The sequence below is a fragment of the Perca flavescens genome, chromosome 16 (assembly GCF_004354835.1).
Source record: "Perca flavescens isolate YP-PL-M2 chromosome 16, PFLA_1.0, whole genome shotgun sequence".
Classification (NCBI taxonomy): domain Eukaryota; kingdom Metazoa; phylum Chordata; class Actinopteri; order Perciformes; family Percidae; genus Perca; species Perca flavescens.
The window spans coordinates 28,264,373-28,286,727 of NC_041346.1; the positions used below are offsets into that span (position 1 = coordinate 28,264,373).

The 22,355-nt window shown below is 41.7% G+C and overlaps 1 protein-coding gene across 8 annotated transcripts in view; it reads left to right on the top strand.

Moving 5' to 3' along the window:
* Positions 1-22,355, top strand: part of rasgrf2a (Ras protein-specific guanine nucleotide-releasing factor 2a) — a 66,160-nt gene that overhangs the window by 22,503 nt on the left and 21,302 nt on the right. For 6 of the 8 annotated variants that reach the window (XM_028601892.1, XM_028601895.1, XM_028601893.1 and 3 more), the window contains exons 3-18: positions 163-310; positions 1,992-2,081; positions 2,156-2,409; positions 2,892-2,971; positions 7,372-7,565; positions 9,265-9,374; positions 9,457-9,575; positions 9,654-9,817; positions 13,021-13,087; positions 13,586-13,722; positions 13,809-13,891; positions 14,495-14,743; positions 16,357-16,449; positions 17,741-18,249; positions 20,218-20,343; positions 20,426-20,518. In XM_028601892.1, the coding sequence (XP_028457693.1) occupies positions 163-310; positions 1,992-2,081; positions 2,156-2,409; positions 2,892-2,971; positions 7,372-7,565; positions 9,265-9,374; positions 9,457-9,575; positions 9,654-9,817; positions 13,021-13,087; positions 13,586-13,722; positions 13,809-13,891; positions 14,495-14,743; positions 16,357-16,449; positions 17,741-18,249; positions 20,218-20,343; positions 20,426-20,518 (2,516 nt within the window). The remainder of the gene's footprint in view (positions 1-162; positions 311-1,991; positions 2,082-2,155; positions 2,410-2,891; positions 2,972-7,371; positions 7,566-9,264; positions 9,375-9,456; positions 9,576-9,653; positions 9,818-13,020; positions 13,088-13,585; positions 13,723-13,808; positions 13,892-14,494; positions 14,744-16,356; positions 16,450-17,740; positions 18,250-20,217; positions 20,344-20,425; positions 20,519-22,355) is intronic. The other 2 variants (XM_028601898.1, XM_028601899.1) reach the window with 2 other exon arrangements.

Below are 22,355 nucleotides of genomic sequence, written 5' to 3' on the forward strand. Positions count from 1 at the left end.
AGGACACTCTTGAAAAAGGTTTTTGTTCTCATTGAGGTTTTTTTCTGGTTAAATAAAGTACTGTAATACGAAAATATTAAAGTAAAGTACAGGTCCATTTTGTGACTAACGTGTCAGGTGAATCTCCTCACCCACTCGTCTCCTTTCCCATGCTCCCTTTAGTTACTCTGACATTATCATCGAGCGTGAGATTCTGATGCAGAAGTACATCCACCTGGTCCAGATCATGGAGACGGAGAAGATCGCAGCCAATCAGCTCCGCACCCAGTTGGAGGACCAGGACACGGAGATCGAGAGGCTCAAAGCTGAGGTATGCATGAGTGCTTCCACATCAACACACCCACTTTACGTGCATGTTGTTAAAAGGCCCTCAGATGCAGATCAAAGAATGCAAATGCATCTGGCATGATGGGAAAACACTTTGAGTTTGGTGCATAAAATAATGGACGTAGCATCATTTTGGTGCGATTTAAGATTTTTTTTTAATTTTACATACAACTGGCAACATGAACACATTTTCAACCCTTCTGTGAATCATCCAGTAGAGATTTACCAGCGAGTAAACTCACAGTACTAGGTACTGTCACCATTCATATACATACAGAACATCCGCAAACTTCCCTTTTTAAAGTTGCTCTAAGCGATGTGCCAGTTTAGCTGGTTATGTTATCATGTTAACTGGGGATATTTGCATAAAATCAGTGAATATTCAACAAGGCCTGCCTACTTTTTAAGAGCGTTCTGCTCTGCCTCCGCCCCCCGAGTGCCAGAGGTTCACATTTTCACGAAGTGTTTGCAAGTGAGACAAAATAATGGATATCACTGAAAACCTCACCAGTTTATGTGTAATACATGTCCGTTTAAGCATTATCCACACAAATACGACACATTAGGCCTACTGTATGAATGGAAAATGGGCTGGATGCTGGAAGACTGTTATTTTTGGTAGTGCAGGTTGGCAAAGTTTCTTTTTGTTGCCGTTTGTGGAGCCTGGGCTGTCTACAGAGACTGCGTTTTTCTTACAGTGTGTTCAGGGGACAGGCAGCTCACGGATAGTGAGGAGATGTTTGCTGTATGTGACAAAAAATGTTGTAGCCTAAAAAACCACGTGACATCGCTTAGAGCACCTTTAAGTTACCAGCTAACATTAGCGGAAGCTAGTCAGCTTGGTTGGCCCAACGCTAGTCTCTCACTACCAGCTCTAGCTCCACAACGCTGTGGAGTAAGGTCTGACAACACCACAGATGCATTCTGGGATAGGAGAAGAAAAAAAATTATCTGGGTTGTTTGCATTTCTTCAAACCAATCACAATCATCTTGGGTGGCTCCAAGCTTTAGTGATGGACTCAGTGACGGTGGCTCTGCAGAATAATCTCAGGAAGGAAGTTGTTTTGGTGGAACAGTGCCATGAATCAATTCGTTGCATCGAACCGAAAGTTGCAAGGGAGGGGAGTGAGACGACCATCATTCAACCCGAAAAAAAGTCATATAACCATTCCAATGACTCTGAAGCTGTTCAGTCAAGGTAAATTAAGCTTAAAAAAAACTGCCTAGTTCCCCTTTAATGTCCACAGTGTTAGCATGGTTAGCATCACTAAGCCTCTGTCCTGATTGACCGGTCCTAAAGCATCCCCTGCTTTATCGTCTGTTTTTAAAATAAATGGGACCGTGATTTACAAAATGAACATCATGCTGCGATTGAGTCCATTAACTAATTATGAAAATGTTTATTGAGGTAATAAATCAAGTGAGAAACGGGGTCATTTTTTCCACATTGGTTTCTCTTTTCAGACTCGAAAGCTTCGTCCATTATTTTTTTTACAGTCTTTGCTTTGGAGCTTAAATGAAAGCTCAGCAGGGGTCCAGTGATTCCAAGGCCATTACTTCCCCATCATGCAACAACATATTTGTTGTTTTAAACCTCCAAAGAGGTTTCATGAATATTTCAACCTCTGTGCCGGTGTACTCACACGGAGACTGTTGTTTCCCAGATTGTTGTGTTGAACAAAACCAAAGAGCGGATGCGGCCGTACCACAACAACCAAGAGGAGGAGGACCCAGATATCAAAAAGATCAAAAAGGTAAATTGTTGGTTACACAAAATGACAAAGCCAGAGGGACAAAGAGAGACACCTAGTGTGCTGTGGCTGTGCAGGTACAAAGCTTCATGCGTGGCTGGCTGTGCCGGAGGAAGTGGAAGATCATCGTCCAGGACTACATCAGCTCGCCTCACGCCGAGAGCATGCGGAAGAGGAACCAGATTGTCTTCAACATGGTGGAAGCGGAGACCGAATACGTCCACCAGCTCTCCATCCTGGTGAACTGTTTCCTGCGTCCGCTGCGCATGGCCGCCAGCTCCAAGAAACCTCCCATCAGCCACGATGACGTCAGCACCATATTCCTCAACAGGTACAGGGCTGCAGCTATAGCGATTATTTTCATTATCGATGAAGCTACCATTTTATTTTCTCAATTTAATGGATTAGTTTGTTCGGTCTTTAAAATGTCAGAAACTGGTGAAAAAATGTGGATCAGAGTTCCCAAAAAAGCCCAAGATGACGTCCTCAAATGTCCACAACTCAAAGATATTCAGTTTACTGTCACAGAGGAGAGAAGAAACTAGAACATATTCACATTTAAAAAGCTGGAACCAGAGAATTTTAAAACTCAGACTAGTCAATTATCAAAATAGTTAGGCATTTAATAGTTGACAACTAATCGATTAACCTTTGCAGCTCTAAACAGGTATCTTCTTTTTATTTTGTATAAGAGTAAATGTTTAATCTCCCAGTTGATAGTTACAGTAAGAATCTCTCTCTCTCTCTCTCTCTCTCTCTCTCTCTCTCTCTCTCTCTCTCTCTCTCTCTCTCTCTCTCTCTCTCTCTCTCTAGTGAGACCATCATGTTTCTGCACGAGATCTTCCATCAGGGTCTTAACGCTCGGATCGCCAACTGGCCCACACTAGTCCTGGGTGAGTACTTCACAGCTCAGTCACGTCTCTTCTCGACTTAGGAGTTCCCTAACTCCCCGTCTCCGTTTCACTTATCAAAAATAAAGAACATTTAAAACACATTTTACGTGTTTATAACATGTGGACACCTTTTCACATAATATACGTATATATAGATGGTTGATTAGTTAGTTCTTTTTTATTTTGTTACTGTGTCATGCCAAACATTTGGTCCGTCACACATAGGATTACAAGACACCACTATTTAACAGACATCTTCCGGTCTCACATATACAACTCATGTTGAGAAATGCATGAATAACAAAAACAGTGCAACAAAAAACATCTATAGATCATCTTTGTAAAGAGCTTTTTGTCTCCTCTCCCTGGTTTCTCAAGATAATTGACACAAAAATGTGCAAAGTAGCACTACTTTGGACTGTCTTTGACTTTGAATAAACTGCCAATTCCCGAATTTAAGGTCGTTTTCAGAAACCCACACATGCATTTGCCAACACTATATAGTATTTACTCTCCCTCTCTCTCTCTCTCTCTCTCTCTCTCTCTCTCTCTCTCTCTCTCTCTCTCTCTCTCTCTCTCTCTCTCTGCGCACACACACACACACACACACACAAACAGTCCGGTTCTGGTGGTCGATGAACTCAGATATGTGCTGATTGTCTCTCATAACGGGCCAAGTGGGTAGCGCACTGCCATGTGCTGCCACCTGATATTCAGATTAGAAGGCTGATGATTTGACATGAGTCTGGATTTTTCAGTTCTTTGAAGCTGGTTTCAAATGTTTCTGGAACTGTTGTCAGAGTAACAATTCATTTTTATATTTTATTATTATTATTATTATTATTATTATTACCACCAAGAGGTTTTGGAGTAAACTCCTGATATCATTATGATTTTATATGAACATGAGCAGTTTATTAATAAACAAATATGATCATATTTTCAGAGAATTGCCTATACATGATAAAGTATACAACAAAATAAACACATTTAGTGTGGGAGATAAACTCGTTGAATTGAAGAATTGAAGATCAACATTTTGGAAACTAATATAACTAATCCAGAATTAGCAAATTCATTTTAGCCTGATAACGTGTTAGCCTGGGTTAGTTCTGAACAACAGGGCTGTCAGACATCCGATATGTACGTGTATATTTACGTGTTTATTACATTATGGAGATGTTGGGATTAATAAACTGTATTACCACATGAAACGGGGGTCTCGGTTCGCTCCCAAGTGCGCAGGCAGTCTGATCCTAATATAGGATCTGAACCAAAAAGCAATGCATTTACTAGCTTGCAATTTCAACTTATATATGACTTAAGGGATAACTTTATAATCCATAACCTTCTCCTTACTCGCTGTCTCGTCAGCTTCTTATTGTTCGCCTTCTAAAATATTAGAAAACACTAAAGCAAAACCAGAAAAACCAAGACGTTACAAATTTGATGTAGCTCCATTATTTCTGAGACCAGGTTGGTGTCGGCGAGTTTCACCAGGATATTCTGTCTTAATAGACCAGCGACCATTTGATTACAATGTGTGGTGCTCTTGACAAAGTGCAGTGTGAGCTGTATGAACATGTGAAAAATGCAACAATGTTACAACTACAACCCGAATCGCAACCAAGTCTACAGAATTAAAGATGTGAATGTGCCCTTAGACTCCAGCATCACTTCATAATGTGTTGAGGTGAAAATGAAATGAAATCATCTTCAGTTCAATCAAAAAAAGGTAAATATGTGAAACATTTTCGGTCAGGTTTTCACGGTAGATGTGTGTTTTTATCGGACCCATTTAAAAAAGACAAATGCACAGGTTAGAGATTTATTTAAAAAAATGTGGCAGTAAAACTGGATCACACTATTTTAAAAAACAAAAAAAATGTCAAGGTTAATCCTCTCTCTTCTCCTTCTGCTGCTCTTCCGTCGCTCTCCCCTCCTTTTCTTTCTTCTGTACCTGAAGATCAGAGTTTTGCTCTTTTAGGAGCTTGATTTCGTTCTCGGTTTTGGTAATCCACTCCTCCATCCTTCTGCTCATCTTTTCAAACTCCTGGCAGCAGTGGTTTTGCACCTGAAGAGCAGAGATTTTCTCTTTTAAGAGCTTGATTTCGTTCTCCATTTGGCTCCGTTTGTTGTTCCACTCCATCTCTCTGCTCTCTCTTTCCAGCTCACGCCATTTCTCAAAGCTCTCCATTTTTGCAGCCAGCTCACGCGCCCTGTGGTCTTCAAACTCTGCCTCCCTCTGTATGATCTGCCTTTCCTTCTCCACGAGCTTGGCTTCGCTCTCCAAATACTTTGCTTCTAGAGCCGTCTTTTCCTCCTTTATTACTTTGATCGGATCATCCTTTAACTGGACGACATGGCTCGACTTCCTATCGTTGTCCTCTGCGTTCTTCTCCTGGGTCTCTCTGTTCCTCTCTCGCTCCTGTTTCAAGAGCCCGACGACCCGGTTGAGCTCCCCACTCCAGTGGAGTTTGGCTGACAGGGAGACGTTCTTCTCTGCCTTCAGACTTTCTCTGAGAGAGTGAATCTCTTCATTTTTTTTGTTCTCCTTGATTTTACTCTCCTTCTGGACATTTTTCCTTACGGTTCTCTCTGAACGTAGAGCCGTCAGGATTTTCTTTTTCTCTTCCTCCAGCGCAGCATTTTCGGACACCAGCTGGCTGATTAGTTCTCGAGTTTCCAGTTGGTCTTTCTTCAGGTCCTCGAGCTCCACGCTGGGAGTTGGGCAGACGACTGTCGCCGGCATTGTTGCCATGATCGCTGCAGTATTTGTTGCGATAGTGGAGTATTGCAGCGTAGAGTAGTATTGCTCTATCTCTGTAGTACGGAAGTTTTGGTGTTTTGAGCTCTGTCACACACGGAGATGTGTCGTTAATGAGTTCAGGCGGTTAACTGGCTGTAAGCAGCCAGGCTTGTATTCTGAACAGAACCATAGAATGCCACGAGAGGTTTAGAATGGGTCCCACTATGATGTCACCCTGATGTCACTCTGTGATGTCACCCTGATGTCACTCTGTGATGTCACTCTGCACGACAAGTTCTAGAAGCAGTCCCTCCAAAAAAAAATGTGATTATGTGATCGCATAATTCAATCGCATTTTTTCAAATATGCCTCACTTTTGCTGCATAAAAATCACACATATCTTAGCAGAAAGTTGAAAAAGGTTGCGTTTACTTCACACAAGAGCAGCCTTTTTCCCCTGTTGCCATGGGAACGTTGTGAAGTGACGTTATTATGCGACGTGAACATCATCGAAAAGCAGGATGTTGGGGGGAATCTTTTTTTTTTTTTTTTTTTGTCTCTTTTTCATCATCTCTTTGCAAGTTCCCGCAATTTCATCGCATAAAATTGCATAACTATCCCGCATATTCCATCGCATTCTTTTAAGAAAACGTGCCGCAGAATCAAGGATTTTTGCCCGCAACGATCACAAAAAAAACTCTCTGGAAGGAGTGTAGAATGTGACTACCATAGAACATATATAAACTTAGCACAAATTAAATTAAACAAAGGAAATTTGTGTTTGGTAGATTATTTCTCTGTACTAACAATGCTTTTTGGCAATAAATCTTATACCGTTGAAAAGCCTGTTATATTCATTCAAACATGCATTTGTGGGATGAGCAGCAGCGCTGAGTATGTGGGTTGTGCCCATGAAAAATTTGCCAAATCTTCTCTGCCAATGCCAAACAGCTTCTTCTGCCATTGAGTGGATTGGATGATTGAAGTTTGAAGAAAGAAGACATATTGGCAATTGAAAAATGTATTCATTTCACAAACGGGAGCCTCAGTAGCGTGTGGAAGAACCAGACACAGCCCAGACTTACTTTTTGTGCTAAGTTTAGAACATGTTCCTTATCGGTTCAATTCAAAGGGCTTTATTGGCATGAATGTTCAATAACTATGTTGCCAAAACAATATTAGGATGGGTTTATACAGTATTATTTTATGAATCTATTTGTATGGTTATTAAGCAATATGGAACAAAATAAAAATGTAAAGACAGTAATATTTTACATTATTGTGTGTGTGTGTGTGTGTGTGTGTGTGTGTGTGTGTGTGTGTGTGTGTGTGTGTGTGTGTGTGTGTGTGTGTGTGTGTGTGTGTCTTCTTAACAATCTAACAAAATGAAATGTTATATTTTCTCTATTAAAATGTTTATTAAACACAACAATGCTTTTATTTTACAGTATAGACTATAAATAAAGTCCTATGGACATTTTCAATTGAATTCCATTGCAAGGCAACAGTCTGTGCTCTTGTGTTTTTAAATTAGCATTTTGCAAAAATCCCCTGTCTAAAAACATTTTCCACAACATTTATGTTGTGGAAAATGCTTGATTTTTTCACCCTACGGTTAGTGTATGTGTTGTGTTTTCTTTCTCCCACCCAGCGGACCTGTTTGACATCCTGCTGCCGATGCTGAACATCTACCAGGAGTTTGTGCGTAACCACCAGTACAGTCTGCAGGTCCTGGCCAACTGTAAGCAGAACAGAGACTTCGACAAGCTGCTGAAGCAGTACGAATCCAACGCTGCCTGTGAGGGACGCATGTTGGAGACGTTCCTCACTTATCCCATGTTCCAGGTAGTACACACAACATAGTACATTTACTCAAGAACTGTACTTAATTACAAATTCCTATAGTTTACTTGCGTATTTCCATTGTATGCATCTTTCTACTTGTACTCCTCTACATCTCAGAGGTAAATAGTGTACTTTCTACTACATTTGTCTGACAGCTTTAGTAACTTTTCAGATGACAGTTTTTCCTTCCCTTACCTGTCCGGTGAAAACCACGTATCTCCAGATGTTGAATGTTTGGTGATAAACTGAAGGAAGAAGTCTGCCTTTATGTGTTGAGAAAATTCCCCTACTTTTTTGGCTGAATAAAGTCTTTAAAAAGCCTCTCGGATCAGCTGGAAAATGCATCGTCACAAAGCTGAAAACAGGGTTTTTCTGACACCACGAAAAGTTTAAAACTTTTTAGAGGAAAATGCTGATGGGGAACATTTTACTGCACAACAAGTACTTTCACTTTACGTACTTTAAGTACATTTTACTGGCCCATACTTTTACCTAAAGCTTTGAATGCAGGATTTTTAGTTGGAGTGGAGTATTTGACAGGGTGTATTAGTACATTTACTTCAGCAAAGTAGGGATCGACCAATATGGATTTTTTAGTGGCGATACAGATTTTTTTTTTCCCATCAGCCTTAGCCGATGACCGATACGGGCTGCCGATTTTCTTGAGCCGATACTGCTTTTGCTCCCTCAATTTACATCATAAAAATGTAAACCCTGCCACACTGGATTTGTTTTCGGAATCTGCTCTGCCATTTCTTTAAAAAATAATAAACAAAAACGCAGATCAGTGTCACTCCTGCAATCCTCTTACATTCATATCACCCAAATTATGTGTGCGATGTGCATCACGTGGATGGGTGCAGCGTCTCCAGCACTATCGGTGAACGCAGCAGCTGCACGTAAAAACAAAAAAATTGGCCCGAATAAAAGCTTGGGATAGAGATATATCAGTAGTGGGACAGGACTTAGACTGGGAGGTTATTTGGGGTAATGTAGCTGGTGCTTCAAAAAACCCAAACCATAGATATATACATTTGAAATTCTGCCATAGGGCCTATTTAACACCGAGAATAAGACATTCATTCTGCCCCCATGGAACCACTGGCTCCTTTATGCATGTTATGTGGGAATGTCCAGGGGTATCTGGTTTGTGGAGGGAGGTGATCGGTATTATTGCCGATTTAACAGGAGTTCAGTTCCCAATGGATCCTGCGGTGCATCCTTTAAATGATGATTCCCGTCTTGGTCTTACAGAGAAAACTAGTAAAGTTTGGCTAGTAGGTTTAACTGCAGCCAAGAAGATAGTAGTTCAGCGCTGGAAATCTCATAATATCTCTAGGGTTCACTGGCTCCGGTCGTTTTTGGATATTTCTTACCTAGAATTGTTGTCAGCAAGAATAAATGATGCTCAGCCGCATACAATTTTGATATGGGAGAAGTTAATATCTGATTTAAAAGATCTTTTGTTGAGATAGGAATGCTTTGTCTGTGTATGTATTAACAACCTGCTGGAGGGTGGAGGGGAGGGGTTTTGACATTAAAATTTGTTAGAAATTTGAGGTGTATGAATGTACTCTCTTATATGTCAATAAAAAATCAATAAAAAAAAATATATATTTACCCGATTTATCAGCCGGCCGATAAAATCGGTCTATCACTTAAGCAAAGGGTCTGAAAGCTTATTTTTTTGGTATTTCAGATTCCACGCTACATCATCACTCTTCATGAGCTGCTGGCTCACACACCTCATGAGCATGTCGAGCGCAAGAGTATGGAGTTTGCCAAATCCAAACTGGAGGAGCTTTCCAAGTGAGTTTGTGCACAATTCACAGATATACTGTACACGTATGATGTGACAGATGATGTTGATGAAGATTGTTTGTGTTGTCAGGATGATGCATGATGAAGTGAGCGACACCGAGAACATCCGGAAGAATCTGGCCATCGAGAGGATGATCGTCGAGGGCTGTGACATCCTGTTGGACACGAGTCAGACCTTCGTCAGACAAGGTGAGCCTCCTCTACAGCATCTGCTACCACTTCAGTTTCATTCCAAGGCCTTTGACTCACTCCTGACTCCGTGAACAGGCTCTCTTATCCAGCTGCCGTCCAGCAGCGAGCGGGGCATGCTCAGTAAAGTCCGCCTGGGCTCGCTCACACTGAGGAAGGAAGGAGAGCGGCAGTGTTTCCTGTTCACCAAACACTTCCTCATCTGCTCACGGACATCTGGAGGAAAGCTTCACCTGCTGAAGGTCAGCCTCACCTGGCCACAGATATACTTAACACATAAAATGGAATTAATAGAGCTCGATAGTGTTTTAAGCCCTCAACGTCTCCTTCCTGGCAGTGCTGCGACCGTTGACTTCAAGGCACCTAACCATAACCTTAACCATAACCATTGCCTAATCCTAGTGCCTAAAAGGACACGTTGGGGGCTTGCAGGTAGTCCAGCACAGTCAAGCAGACATCTGGTCCTGCAGCCAAACAAAGGCGCTGGTCACAGACCCGCCCGCCTCACTGGGGGTAGAAGCGGTGAAGGCGCTGGATTGGGGGTGGGGGGTGATTGCATATCTGTATATAAGTAAGAGTTTGTGTGTATGTAGGCCTGAGTAGTCAAGCTACGTCTGGCCCCCATAATCTGGTTTTCTCAGTCCGCACAATCGTCATTGCGATACACAGCCGGTTGCCATGGAGTCAGCCTTGAAACGGGACCCAGTCCGAGTCAACAATCAACAGGTGTCTGTGGGAATCGGGTAGGGAACGCAAGAGTGTGCCTCGCTGCAGTGCTCCAGGGGGAGGTGATTATTCAACACCGGCCTCGGCCAAGGCCAGCGCTGGTTCAGGGAGCCGAAAAAGATAAGATTGGAATTTGTTTTGTGTTAGGGCGAGGAGCCGCAGTTAGTCACTCTCGACTTCTCTGAATGTCCCCTCTGGTCTCCGTATCGATCAAATTTCCTTGCCAAAACCGTGAGTTTTCCCAAGATGTTGTCCAGCCTATCCAGAGCTGACAGTCTCTCCAAGATGGTATCCAATTTTTGGCCCATGGTGATCATAGTATCCAATTTGGTGCTCATGGTGATCATAGGATCCAATTTTTGGCCCATGGTGATCATAGTATCCAATTTGTGGCTCATGGTGATCATAGTATCCAATTTGTGGCTCATGGTGATCAAAGTTACAATCTGAGTTCCGACAGCTCTGCCCACGGCTTCAACCATGACGGGCAGCCTGGTATTTTGCTCGGTTCCCGTCTTCGTCTTAATTTCTCGATAAATCAGGGCAGTGCCTGAGCCAATCAGCAAAAGACCCGTTATCATGGTTCCGGATAGGTAGATATCCTCAATATCCTCCACGGAAAGAACTGCCAGACACACAACTCTCCCACGTTTCCATCGTGTAGCCAGCTGCGAAGGTCCCGGCAGGGCAGTCAGGTCCCCCCGAACCTGAGCTTCTCGTCGAGAAGATGGTGTCAATTGCGCTGAGAGACCAGTTGATCAAATCCATAATTCGTAGTTTAGGAGCAGTGCCGAGAGAGAGACTCTAGAAGTACACTGAGACAAAGACTAGACGAGAGAGCAAAGCAGGGCAGGCAGCGGGAGGAGAGGGAGAAAATGCGACCGCCTTCACAGAGAGCCAAACGAGAATCCATGTTACTGCATTCCTGTTTCCATTTTAAACAAACAACAGAACAGACAAACACACTTGAACAAGAACAACCCCCCTTTCCCACTCCCCCAGGAAAAGAGAGAAAAAACAAACAAATAAATAAAACCTTGCCTAGTCGCCCTCCTCTACTTCTTGTGATGCTGAGGTCATTAGGTCTGATACCTGTGCTGCTGCACCTTTCCATAGGTCTATAGTCAATGACTTGGCTTTGTTAATCCTTGCTGTAAAGAGCTCAAGCATAACTGTCTAGAAAATACACCAACCACTGTTTTATACAAAGCGATTGTGGGTGGGGGGAGAGAGCCAGCGCTGAGCTACCTTTTTTCTACTTTTAAAGGAGATCTGTTATGCTTTTCTGTATTTTCTGTCCTATCTATAATGTTACAATGTTGGGTTTTCATTTTAAACTTGGCCGAAGCTTCCAATAATGAGGTAAACGTAGGTAAAAGAAATCCCTGTGAGACAAAACCTCAGATTTTAAAAGCCCTTCTAGGGACAGGTGTTGCGAATTAGTCATTTTATTTTAAATAAACAACAAATGAGATTTCACACGCTCCGGTTTTAACAGTGTTTTCTACTGTGTCTCGGAGTGACGTCATACCGAGCTGGTTTTCAATTTATGGTCATCTGCTCCATGTTACTGCAGTGTTGACATTACATGTAGCAGGGAAAACCCTGTAGCTACATGCTAAGTCAGGGATAGCTGTAATCTTGGTTGCAGATGGGTTTTTTTATTTCTCCCCAATTTCCGATCATATTCCAGCTGGAACATGTCTGGTTGTGTAACATTTGGTTTAGAAGCCTTTATTGGTGATTTTTGACTGTAAAAAGTGCTGCTATATACTTACCCTTCGTTCATGCCACCTCAGAATAACAGGCACCGCCCCCGTGGTTACGTTGTTTTTCCGACTGGCAGCGTTCACATGGTCGGGAGGTGTTCTTCTTCTTCTGTTATATTAGCGTTTGGCATAACAACTTTTTGCATGACTGCCACCAACGCTTGGCCGTAGCCGAGAGCATCAGGTGTGTGAAAACATGGAGGCCACAATAACAGAAGATTTTCTGCTGTTTTCTTATACGAGCATCCAAACAGCACATTGCCAGGTGTTTGTTTGTGTTATCTGCAGGACAACCAACGGGAAAAGACACGGATAATGTGTTTTTTTTTTTTTTTTATATGTGGGCCTATTTATGAATAATTTTAAACATATTATGCCTGTGCATGTTTCTTGGAAGAGGCATTTGTCCACAATAAACAGTTTATTGTCATTAAAATATGTTCAGTGAACCGAAGTTGCCTCCATCAAACGTCAGTTGTCAACAACGCATCACCAACTGGGGAACTCGGGTATCAAAATCCAGCCCGAGTTTCCCACCTCTGATTCCCACAGGACGTTACGTGAATGGTGACGTTTTCACTCGGAAAAACGTTTTTCCGATGTCCATGAACGCAGGGTTAGTCTCAGGCTGCAATGGACTGTACACCATACAGAGGCAGAATCCGGAGGTCAGGAAATGCTGTCCAATCGGAGCAGACTGAGATTTTAAAGAGACAGGCGCTCAAACGAAGCGTCTCCGACAAAATGTGAATACAGGTATATTCAGACAGACAGTATGAGAAAAATGTTGTTTTTGAACATCTTTGTAGAACCATAAACAAACCATTATGAACCTGAAAACGGTATATAATAGGTCTCCTTTAAAAACAAGTGAAACAACTTCCCCGTGAGGTAGAATTTCGGATAAAATGTTGAATTTGCTCTCTGTCGCATCTTTTCTCCCCCAACAGCAAGGAGGCACGTTGTCTCTGATCGAGTGCACTCTCATCGAAGAACTAGATGCCAATGATGAAGACTGTGAGTACTTGTTATACCAAATATTTTCTTGTTTCTTAACATTTTTCCCGCTAACTAAGTTGTGGACCTTTTACACCACGTTTCAAACTCGAGGCCCGCGGGCCTAACCCGGCCCCTGGCAGGTTTTGGTCCGGCTCGTATGTATCAGTTTAGGTTCACAATAAATGTTGTGCCGCCTAGTTGTGCACCAAAACAAAAAGACAGGAAACTACACGACACTTTTTAAGATTTTTTAAGACTCTCAGAAATTCCCACAGAAGCAGAGAGTTTTTGAAATTAAAACCAGTTGCTCGACTTTTAAAATGATTTGTTTTGCTTGATTTGCTAAATTCTAAGATTTCTGAGGAACTATTCTGAGCTGCCATTTTTAGGGCTTTATGTGGACCAAACTGTAAGTGAGAAGACTATATGAGACCTGGAATAATACAGTCAAAGATATTTGACTTTTTGTGGCCCCCTAGTTAAGTTGAGTTTGACACCCCTGTTTTACACTTTCAGACAATGCAGCAGGTCAAGGCTTCAACCACCTGGAGTTCAAGATTGTGGTGGAGCCTCCGGATGGTCAGTCCTTCTCCGTCGTTCTCCTGGCTCCTTCTCGCCAAGAAAAGGCTGCCTGGACCAGCGACATCAGCCAGGTACGCCTGACTGTCTTAAAGCTGTTAAAGATCTCTCTAATGTCGGATTAAAGAGGACTGAAGGTGTCCCCAAATCTCTGTTTCAGTGCATTGATAATATCCGATGTAACGGCCTGATGACCAGCGTGTTTGAGGAGAACTCCAAAGTTTCGGTGCCGCACATGATCAAGTAAGAAAAGAGGATATTTGTACATAGAGAGGTTATAGAAAAGGAAGATTTTCAAACTTAAATAATATTGTGTTTTTGTCCCGTTATATGACAACATCATCAACATACAGTACAATTGTTTTGTGACTGAATATTTATTGTGTGAAATGTTGCTACAAACAACGAAAAAGTTACAAGTTTTTTTTAATTAATGAATAGAAATTGTACTTCCATGTCGTTAAAAAAAATCATAAAATATAGTGTTTATGCTGTTAAAGTATTATGAAAATATACAGTATAGGCCAAAAGTTTGGACACACCTTCTCATTCAATGCGTTTTCTTTTTATTTTCATGACTATTTACATTGTAGATTCTCACTGAAGGCATCAAAACTATGAATGAACACATATGGAATTATGTACTTAACAAAAAAGTGTGAAATAATTGAAAACATTTTTATGAAATTTTAATGATTTAAAAGTATTAAGAGACGGACAAACACGGTAAACCCTGCAAACTAACGTTTAATAGATTAGTTTGGTCTATAACATGTCAGAAAATGATGAAAAATGTGGATCAGTGTTTTCCAAAAGCCCATGATGACGTGCTCTTTGTTCGGCCAGGTCTGACACCCGTTTGCATAAAGACGACGTTGACATTTGCTTCAGCAAGACGCTCAACTCCTGCAAGGTCCCTCAGATCCGATATGCCAGCGTGGAGCGTCTCCTGGAACGACTGACGGACCTGAGATTCCTCTCCATAGATTTCCTCAACACCTTCCTCCACACGTACAGGATCTTCACCACAGCGGCCGTGGTCATCGACAAGCTGGCGGACATCTACAAGAAGCCGTTTACCTCCATACCTGTCAGGTACACATCACTGTGTCAAAGTGTTACCCCTACCGTAGGTACATTGACTACATAATAGTCAGATTTTTGCTCTTATTTCGAAAAAGACAATGTTCTGACTATTAGGGCTGTTTTCGATTGAAGAAATTCTTAGTCGACTAACACTCGCTCAATCGTATCGACTAATCGATTAGTCGATTTAATCGACAGATCTGTAAATCTTGAGTTTCTCCGCAAAGAGTCATGCAAAAGCACCACTTTAATTCTTGTGTTTACCAGAGATGTGCTCGTACGTTTCTTGGAAATAATTCATTCAGCATGAAAAAAAGCATAAAACATTACTAATGGACTAAAGAAATCGGTTACAATTTACTTTAAGTTTTCTACATAAGAGTGACATGACACTGTCCTGAACGTGTCATAAAACATTATGAACAAGTCAAACGTTTATGACATAACTCTTTTTTTTTAGTAAGTGTCATTCGGTTTTGTCATGACACGTTATGGTTAGGGTTAGGGTTCATGTGTTATGACTAGGCTATGACAGTGTCATGTGAGTGTCATGTATTCATGACAGTGTCATGTCACGCTTATGTAGAAATCTTAAAGTGTTACCAAGAAATCTAAGTTGACTAAGACCAAAACGACCGATCTAATCGACAAAGAAGGAGCAGCCCTACTGACTACGCTGTTTACGTGGCTAATTTAATATTCAACTAATATAATATATAAATATAATATAATATCCTGTTTACATTTTTTTTTAGTTTTCCATCGCTGGTAGACTTTCATTCCTTCAGCCACCTTCTTGAAAAGGTCGGCATTGCGATGTTTGTGCATGTCCAAAAACCTGTTGATATCAAAGTCTTTCATGTTCTTTAAAAGTAGCTGTGTTTCTCCTTGCATACTAGGACTACAGTTGAAAATTAGCCTACTGGCTAACACTGCGCATTTACAGAATTGTTGATTGTGCATTGTCCTTATCAAATAAACTTACAACAACCTTTTCTTTTGGCCGTGCATCTCTACCGCAGCCCTGCAAACTGTCGGCCGGCTGGTTTGTGTCCAACAACCATAGCAACGCACAGAGCTCACCGTAAACCAGCGAGAGGCTGTAAACTGTCACAAACTGCAGTAAAAACCCTGATTGAGACACATATTCTGAATGCGCTGTATACATGTCCAAATAATGCTTTTTCAAACCCGAATAATACCGGAATAATATAATACATGTCTTCATCAGGAAATGCTATATTCAGAAAAGGCCTAATTCGTGAAATCCAAACAGAATATGCTGTTTACATGACCTGCATCAAATTCAGAATATTGTCATATTCTGAATAATAGTGGAATATTAGTGTGCATGTAAATGTACTTATTGAGGTCTGATAATTTCTGTAAACAACGCTGTGATTGTGTTTATTATTTGTTTGCACACATTCCTCCACCCTCATGGTCTTTCCCTCTCCTCTCATGTAACAGACTGCATGCCGCAATTCATTCACTCCATCTTTCCATCTCCACATGTTCTGCTGTTATTCTTATCCTCCCCTCACTATTCACCTCCTTTCTTCATCTATCACCCTGCCATACACCTCCTCCTCCTCCTCCTTCTCTTCCTGTCACTGTATCAGGATCGAGCAACATTCGTGCGATCGTCTGTCCATCATGTCCCTCTGTCCTGACTACAGTCTGAAGATCACACAGCTTGCACTGGACCAGTCCAAGTAAATACCATCAGTAGAGTTAGAGTACGTGTCCACAAAGGCGTTTTTTTGGCTGCAGGCATCGCCCCGCTTCCCAGCATTGGACGCTTGGTGGGCAATATCTCTTCACGGACCACTGACAAGCAAAGAAAACAGGCTGCACCTGATTGGACAAATGCTTTACACGTGGGGCTGTCTGCTCCCGGATTTCAAACCAGACCAACATGGCGACTCATTTGGAAAACTTTAAAAGTTTTTCGTGAATTTTTGAGAGGTGGTGAGTCTAGCTGAACGCCTCTGATTTGCATAAAGTTGCCTGGATTCAACTTTATGCCAATGAGGAGTGGGCATCTCGACACATGAAAGTCGCGGCGCTACCAGAATGCATTGCCCGGCTGCTTGTACACTGGGGGAAAAAAGGCAAACTTCAGAAATAAGTACAAAAAACAATGAATACAAGGTGTTTTTTTTGCTTGTAATGAGTAAAAAATCTGCCCAATGCAACAAGTAAAAATTCACTTTTTCTTGAAAATAAGATTTGATTTTCAAATTTGATCCACCTTTTACAAATTACACAGCAGCTTAAAAACCTAATGAAATGTCAAAAGAAAAGCTTGTTTCGTCTAAGATACGACTCAAAAAGATGTGTTCAAGACTCTTGCACTTAATGAGATATTTAAGGTGCATTGTCTAAAAAAACAAGTCCCTATATCTCACTGAAATATTACATGTTAGATGATTGTGTCATTATATTATTAGATATTTTGATGGGAAATTAGATGAGTAAAGATTTTCTTTTACATTGTACATAAACAATGAATGGGAAGCGTGGAAATGGTGCTGTCAGTGGACTTGTACCGTTAGGGTTTTATCAGCGTTAGTTAGAGACAGATCTACAGATGGACTCTTGTCTCTCAGGTCTCTGGAGCTCTTCTTCGCCGCCAAAATTGCTTGTTGAATTTAAAAAAAAAATCATTTCCAACATTCTTTTATTGAACAAATTGAATTGGACATTAAATGTCGCACTAAAAAAATAATTAATTACATTTTAAAGTGTACTTTTTTATTAATACACTCTATCAACTAACTCAAAAGAGTGTCTTAGGCGATATGTCGCAGCCTTTGGCGATGGGTCTATTGTGCAAGTTGATTTAAAAACGATTTAAAAAAAAAAAAAAAAAAAAAAAAACACATTGTGCAGCCCTAAATGGGAAGCGTGGAAAAGATGCTGCCAGTGGACTCGTACCTTTAGGGTTTTATCAGCGTTAGTTAGAGACAGATCTACAGATGGACTCTTCTTTTTGTCTCTCAGGTCTCTGGAGCTCTTCTTCGCCACCAACCAGAGCTCGTGGGCGACGGACCCCTTGAACAACAAATCCCCGAGGCTGTGCCGCAAGTTTTCCTCTCCTCCTCCTCTCACCATCCCCTCTCGCACCGTCTCCCCCGTCCACTCCCGCAAGCTCTCCCTCAGTTCCCCCATCGGTGGGAAAGCCGGAGCGTTGGACCTTTCCACCACCCCCACCTCCTCTGCAGCCAGCTCCCCCACCTCCAGCCACAGCCCCTCCATCTCCTCTCCTCCCCCTACCTCCACCAGGGCCCCCTCTGGCTTCTCCTCTCCTCCACCCACCGCCACGCGCTCTCCCAGCCTCCCCCAGGCCTCTGGGGTGTCCTCGCCGCCCCCCACCTCCACCAAGGCCCCCCTGGACCTCAGCCGCGGTTCCAGCTCGCCAGAGCTGAGCCCAGCTGAAGGGGAGGACGTCAGCGGAGAGCTGCCTCGCATCGACGCCTTCTGTGGGAAGCTGAGGCGCAGCATCCGCAGGGGTATGTAGCATCAACACAAAAGCATATGATTCACACGCTGACGGGCCCGTGTGAACATCAGCCCGTGTGTGGGCATGCGCCTCAGTGTCGACTGTTGGGAGTGTCACGAAATTGTGGCAAATGCAGAGTTTAGTAACAGCTACTGCAAAGTGACTTCAAGTTCTGCATGAAAATGATTTCTTCATTACTAATATTATGCTTGAATGTTACACATCACGGATAGTGGACCGACAACCCAAACAGACTCGAGGGGAAAAGTGGACATAAATGGGTCAGCGTTACCCAACAGAGGAATAATCGTGCTCTTAGATAACCATCTGGCTCCCCGCCCGACAGCTCGTTCACTGTAAAAACAGTGGCTGAGCACCAGGTCAGAAAGTCGCAGACAAAACAACAAATTGGAGAGGAGAGAAAGAAAATGAAGAAATGAAACGCTAACGGAGCTCTTCTGTTGCAGCCGGAGAGCCTCCTCAGAGGAAAATGACAAATTGAATGTGTGGAAAGGAGAGCAGCTCTCCAATAACACCTAAAATACAGCAGCTTATGACCCAGCAGGCCAAATATACACATGAACAACAGCGTTCAAAGGCTATATTGCTGATTTATTTTTATCCAGATGCAGTATTTTTAGATCACTTATGTAACAAATATACTGTATGTGTATTAGAGGGTGACAATTTTTCGGGACTCCCATGGGTCATGTGATTCCTGCGGGTTAGGGTCGGTAACGTGTTCGGGACGGATTGAGCATAAAAATCAACCGGAGCGGGACAGAGCTGGAGATTAAATTAAGAACTGACGCTGCAATGTGCGGTGAGTGCGGGCAAAGATTGCGAGGCATTTTGTTTTAGAAAAGAGAACCACTTACAACTCACAATAAGCGTGTTGATTGGGAGTAGCCTACCCGAGTCTGATAACTTTAGACAACATAGGGAACGAAACGGGAGTGGGACGGGATTCGGGAGTCTTTCTCTCGGGATTTTGGAGAACAGAATTTTATTTTTTTGGGGGGCAGTCACGTGATCGGGATGTGACGGGAGTATTTTCGTGGGCTCGGGATAGGATGAGAGCGACAATTGATTCCTGTGTTACCCTCTAATGGGTATTATATTTAACTCCCACACAAAAACAGAGCACACAAGGCAGCCTTTTGACAAGTTTAGGGGCATTGTAAATTAATGTACACAAATTTCACAAACAGATGGCTGTTTGGTGGCTAAAACAAGCAAATTACTTTAAGTTTGGGCTTTCTGTCCCTAGAGTCAGAACTCAACACGGAGAAGCACGATCAGTTTTTAAGCACCACATATTTGGAAATTTCCCAGATAATTGCCGGTCCGCTGCAACTCAGTTCTTTTAAATTAAATGTTTGACGCTGCCTTTTTTAAGTAATTGTTAATTTGTTACACCGCACTTTAACTTTAAGTGTTGTATTTAATACCCGTCTTATTCTATTATAGATTTTTTATATTCTCTTTAACAGACTTTTACTTGCAGCAGAGTATTTTTAGTGTTTTATTAGCACTTTTACTTCAGTAACTCATCTGAATACCTCCTCTGCCTCTAGTTTAATCTGATTTGTACAATCAAACCTCACAGAAAGAAGTAAAAGACTAGAGCTGCAAAGATTAATCGATAAGTTGTCAACTATTAAATGAATCCCGATTTTTGATAAGCGATTAATAAAGTTACTAAATAAAGTTTGAGTCATTTTTTTAATTTAAAACTTCTCTGATTCCAGCTTGTTAAATGTGAATATTCTTTAGTTTCTTCACTCTTCTGTGACAGTAAAGTTGTAGACATAACAAGAAATTTTAGGATGTCATCTTGGGCAGAGTTTTCACCATTTTCTGACATTTTATAGACCAAGGAACTATTCTTTAGTTTCAGCCCTACAAAAGACGTGTGTATGTTTTTTCGTGGTCTTGTTACATCATGTGACGGATGACTTTTCTGTCCCTCTAACAGCTGTCCTGGAGTCAGTTTCTCTGGACAAGTTTCTTCCTGAATCCCTGGCCAGCAGCGAGCCGGGCGACATGTCTCCCTGTCGCTCGCCGTCAACGCCGAGGCATCTCCGCTACAGACAGTCGGGAGGTACGTTGACGTGTACAATCGCACACAGATACACACTTGTGCAATGTCATGCAGTTCTTCTAATGTCTCTGGTTCCTCTCAGTCACACCGGGGGAGAACTCTGCACGCTGCACGATGTCGCCGGCTTCAGCGTTTGCGATCGCCACTGCTGCTGCCGGGCACAGCAGCTCCCAGGGTGAGCACGGCAAGCCACGAAGGACAAAAGACACACAACTTGGTTGGGCCGGGTATCGCCAATGATTTCCCGATTCAATTCTTATTCACCATGTCCCGATTTGATTACATTTTGAAATCAAGTAGGTTAGGGAAATTTCAGTTACAATACCATATAATGTTGGATATAAATGAGATTCTTAGAGAGCTTCTGCTGTAAATTGTTCAAGCACCAGGTTAAAGCTATGGTGTGTAGTTTCTGTCGCCCCCATGAGTTATTCTAAGTAATGACAACAACACTGTCGGCGCGTCCACATGATACAAGCCTTCTTTGATCCCCACCCCTCCTCCACATGGTTGCTAGTAGCCAAGGAGGACACGGAGGATTAGAAAAACATGATGGACTCTTCAGAAGAGGTCATTATCTTCACTCAAGCTTCTGCGCGCGAGTGTCGCCGGACACCACAATCTTCTGAACATAATCCTACTGAGAAACAAAGAGAGAGTTGTGTGGAGCTGATAGTCAAAAAGTTAAGCACTAAAGCTTTAATGTTTCCTTAAAGAACTGAGCCCCAAATATGTTGTTTGAATTACTTTTTACATATACATCCATTGTGAAAAGATGAATATATTAAAAGATCGATTTCGGGTTTTTTATTAATCCATATCAGATAGGGGTGGGAATCACCAGAGGCTTTACGATACGATATCATCGCGATACTTATGTCACAATACGATATTATTGCAAATTGCAATATTTTGCGATTATATTGCAATTTATTACCTTTTTCCCAACTACAAATTTTTCCCAAATTTCAAAGGATGTCCCCAAAAAGAAAACATTATCAACATCTTGTTTTATCTGAAAAGATACATTTCTCTCTTTGTTCAACTCACTTCAGTGTTATTGCTTCAAAATTGGGATTGTCAAGCAGGCAAACTGACCAACGCATATACTGTATAATAATAGATCCATACTTGGCGTCTGTGTATTGATACAGTATTGCCACGCAAAGTACCAAAATACTACGCTGTATACATTTTTTCCCCGACCCCAAATATCAGATCACTTGAAACAAAGAATTGATTATTTGAACCCAGCCCTACAAATGAGCGAGGGAACTGTTTGTGGTCAATAGTAACAAGTACATTTAGTCAAGTACTGTACTTTAGTACAAATTTGAATTATCTGTACTATTTTCTGCAACTTCATACTTAATATTATACTTTTTTCTCCACTCCATGTTACTTATATTACTTACTGCGGATTGAGATTAATGATACAGAATATAATCAACAAATACATTAGGGCCGTCCGCTCATAGTCTATTAGTCGACTAATCGGCTGTTTGGTCTCAGTCGACTTAGATTTCTTAAATCCATTCATTATTTTTTATGCTTTTTTCATGCTGAATGATTTATTTCAAAGAAACTTCTAAACAAATCTCTAGTAAACAAGATTTAAAGTGGTGCTTTTGCAGGTTTCTTTGTGGAGAAACTCAGTTTTACAGATCTGTCGATTAAGGAACGTTTACCAGCGGCAACATTAAAGTGATGAACAAAATAATGCATAAATAATTATAATCAAATAATATAATACTGTATATATTATTCTGAAATTGGCCATTCTGCATAACGAGTAGGGTTGTGTACTGAGACCTGGTGCTACTACGGCACAGGTGCCTTAACTAACATGATCTACCGGACCGAATAGCAACACGGATGCCTCATTTCACTGCCACTTGAATGTCCGCGCTTCTCTCTGATTCTCCGAAATGGACATTAGAGGCAACAGAAGCATCGCTGCGTGTGACGCTAATTAACACTATACTTGGCTAGATTAAACACGGTTAAAATGC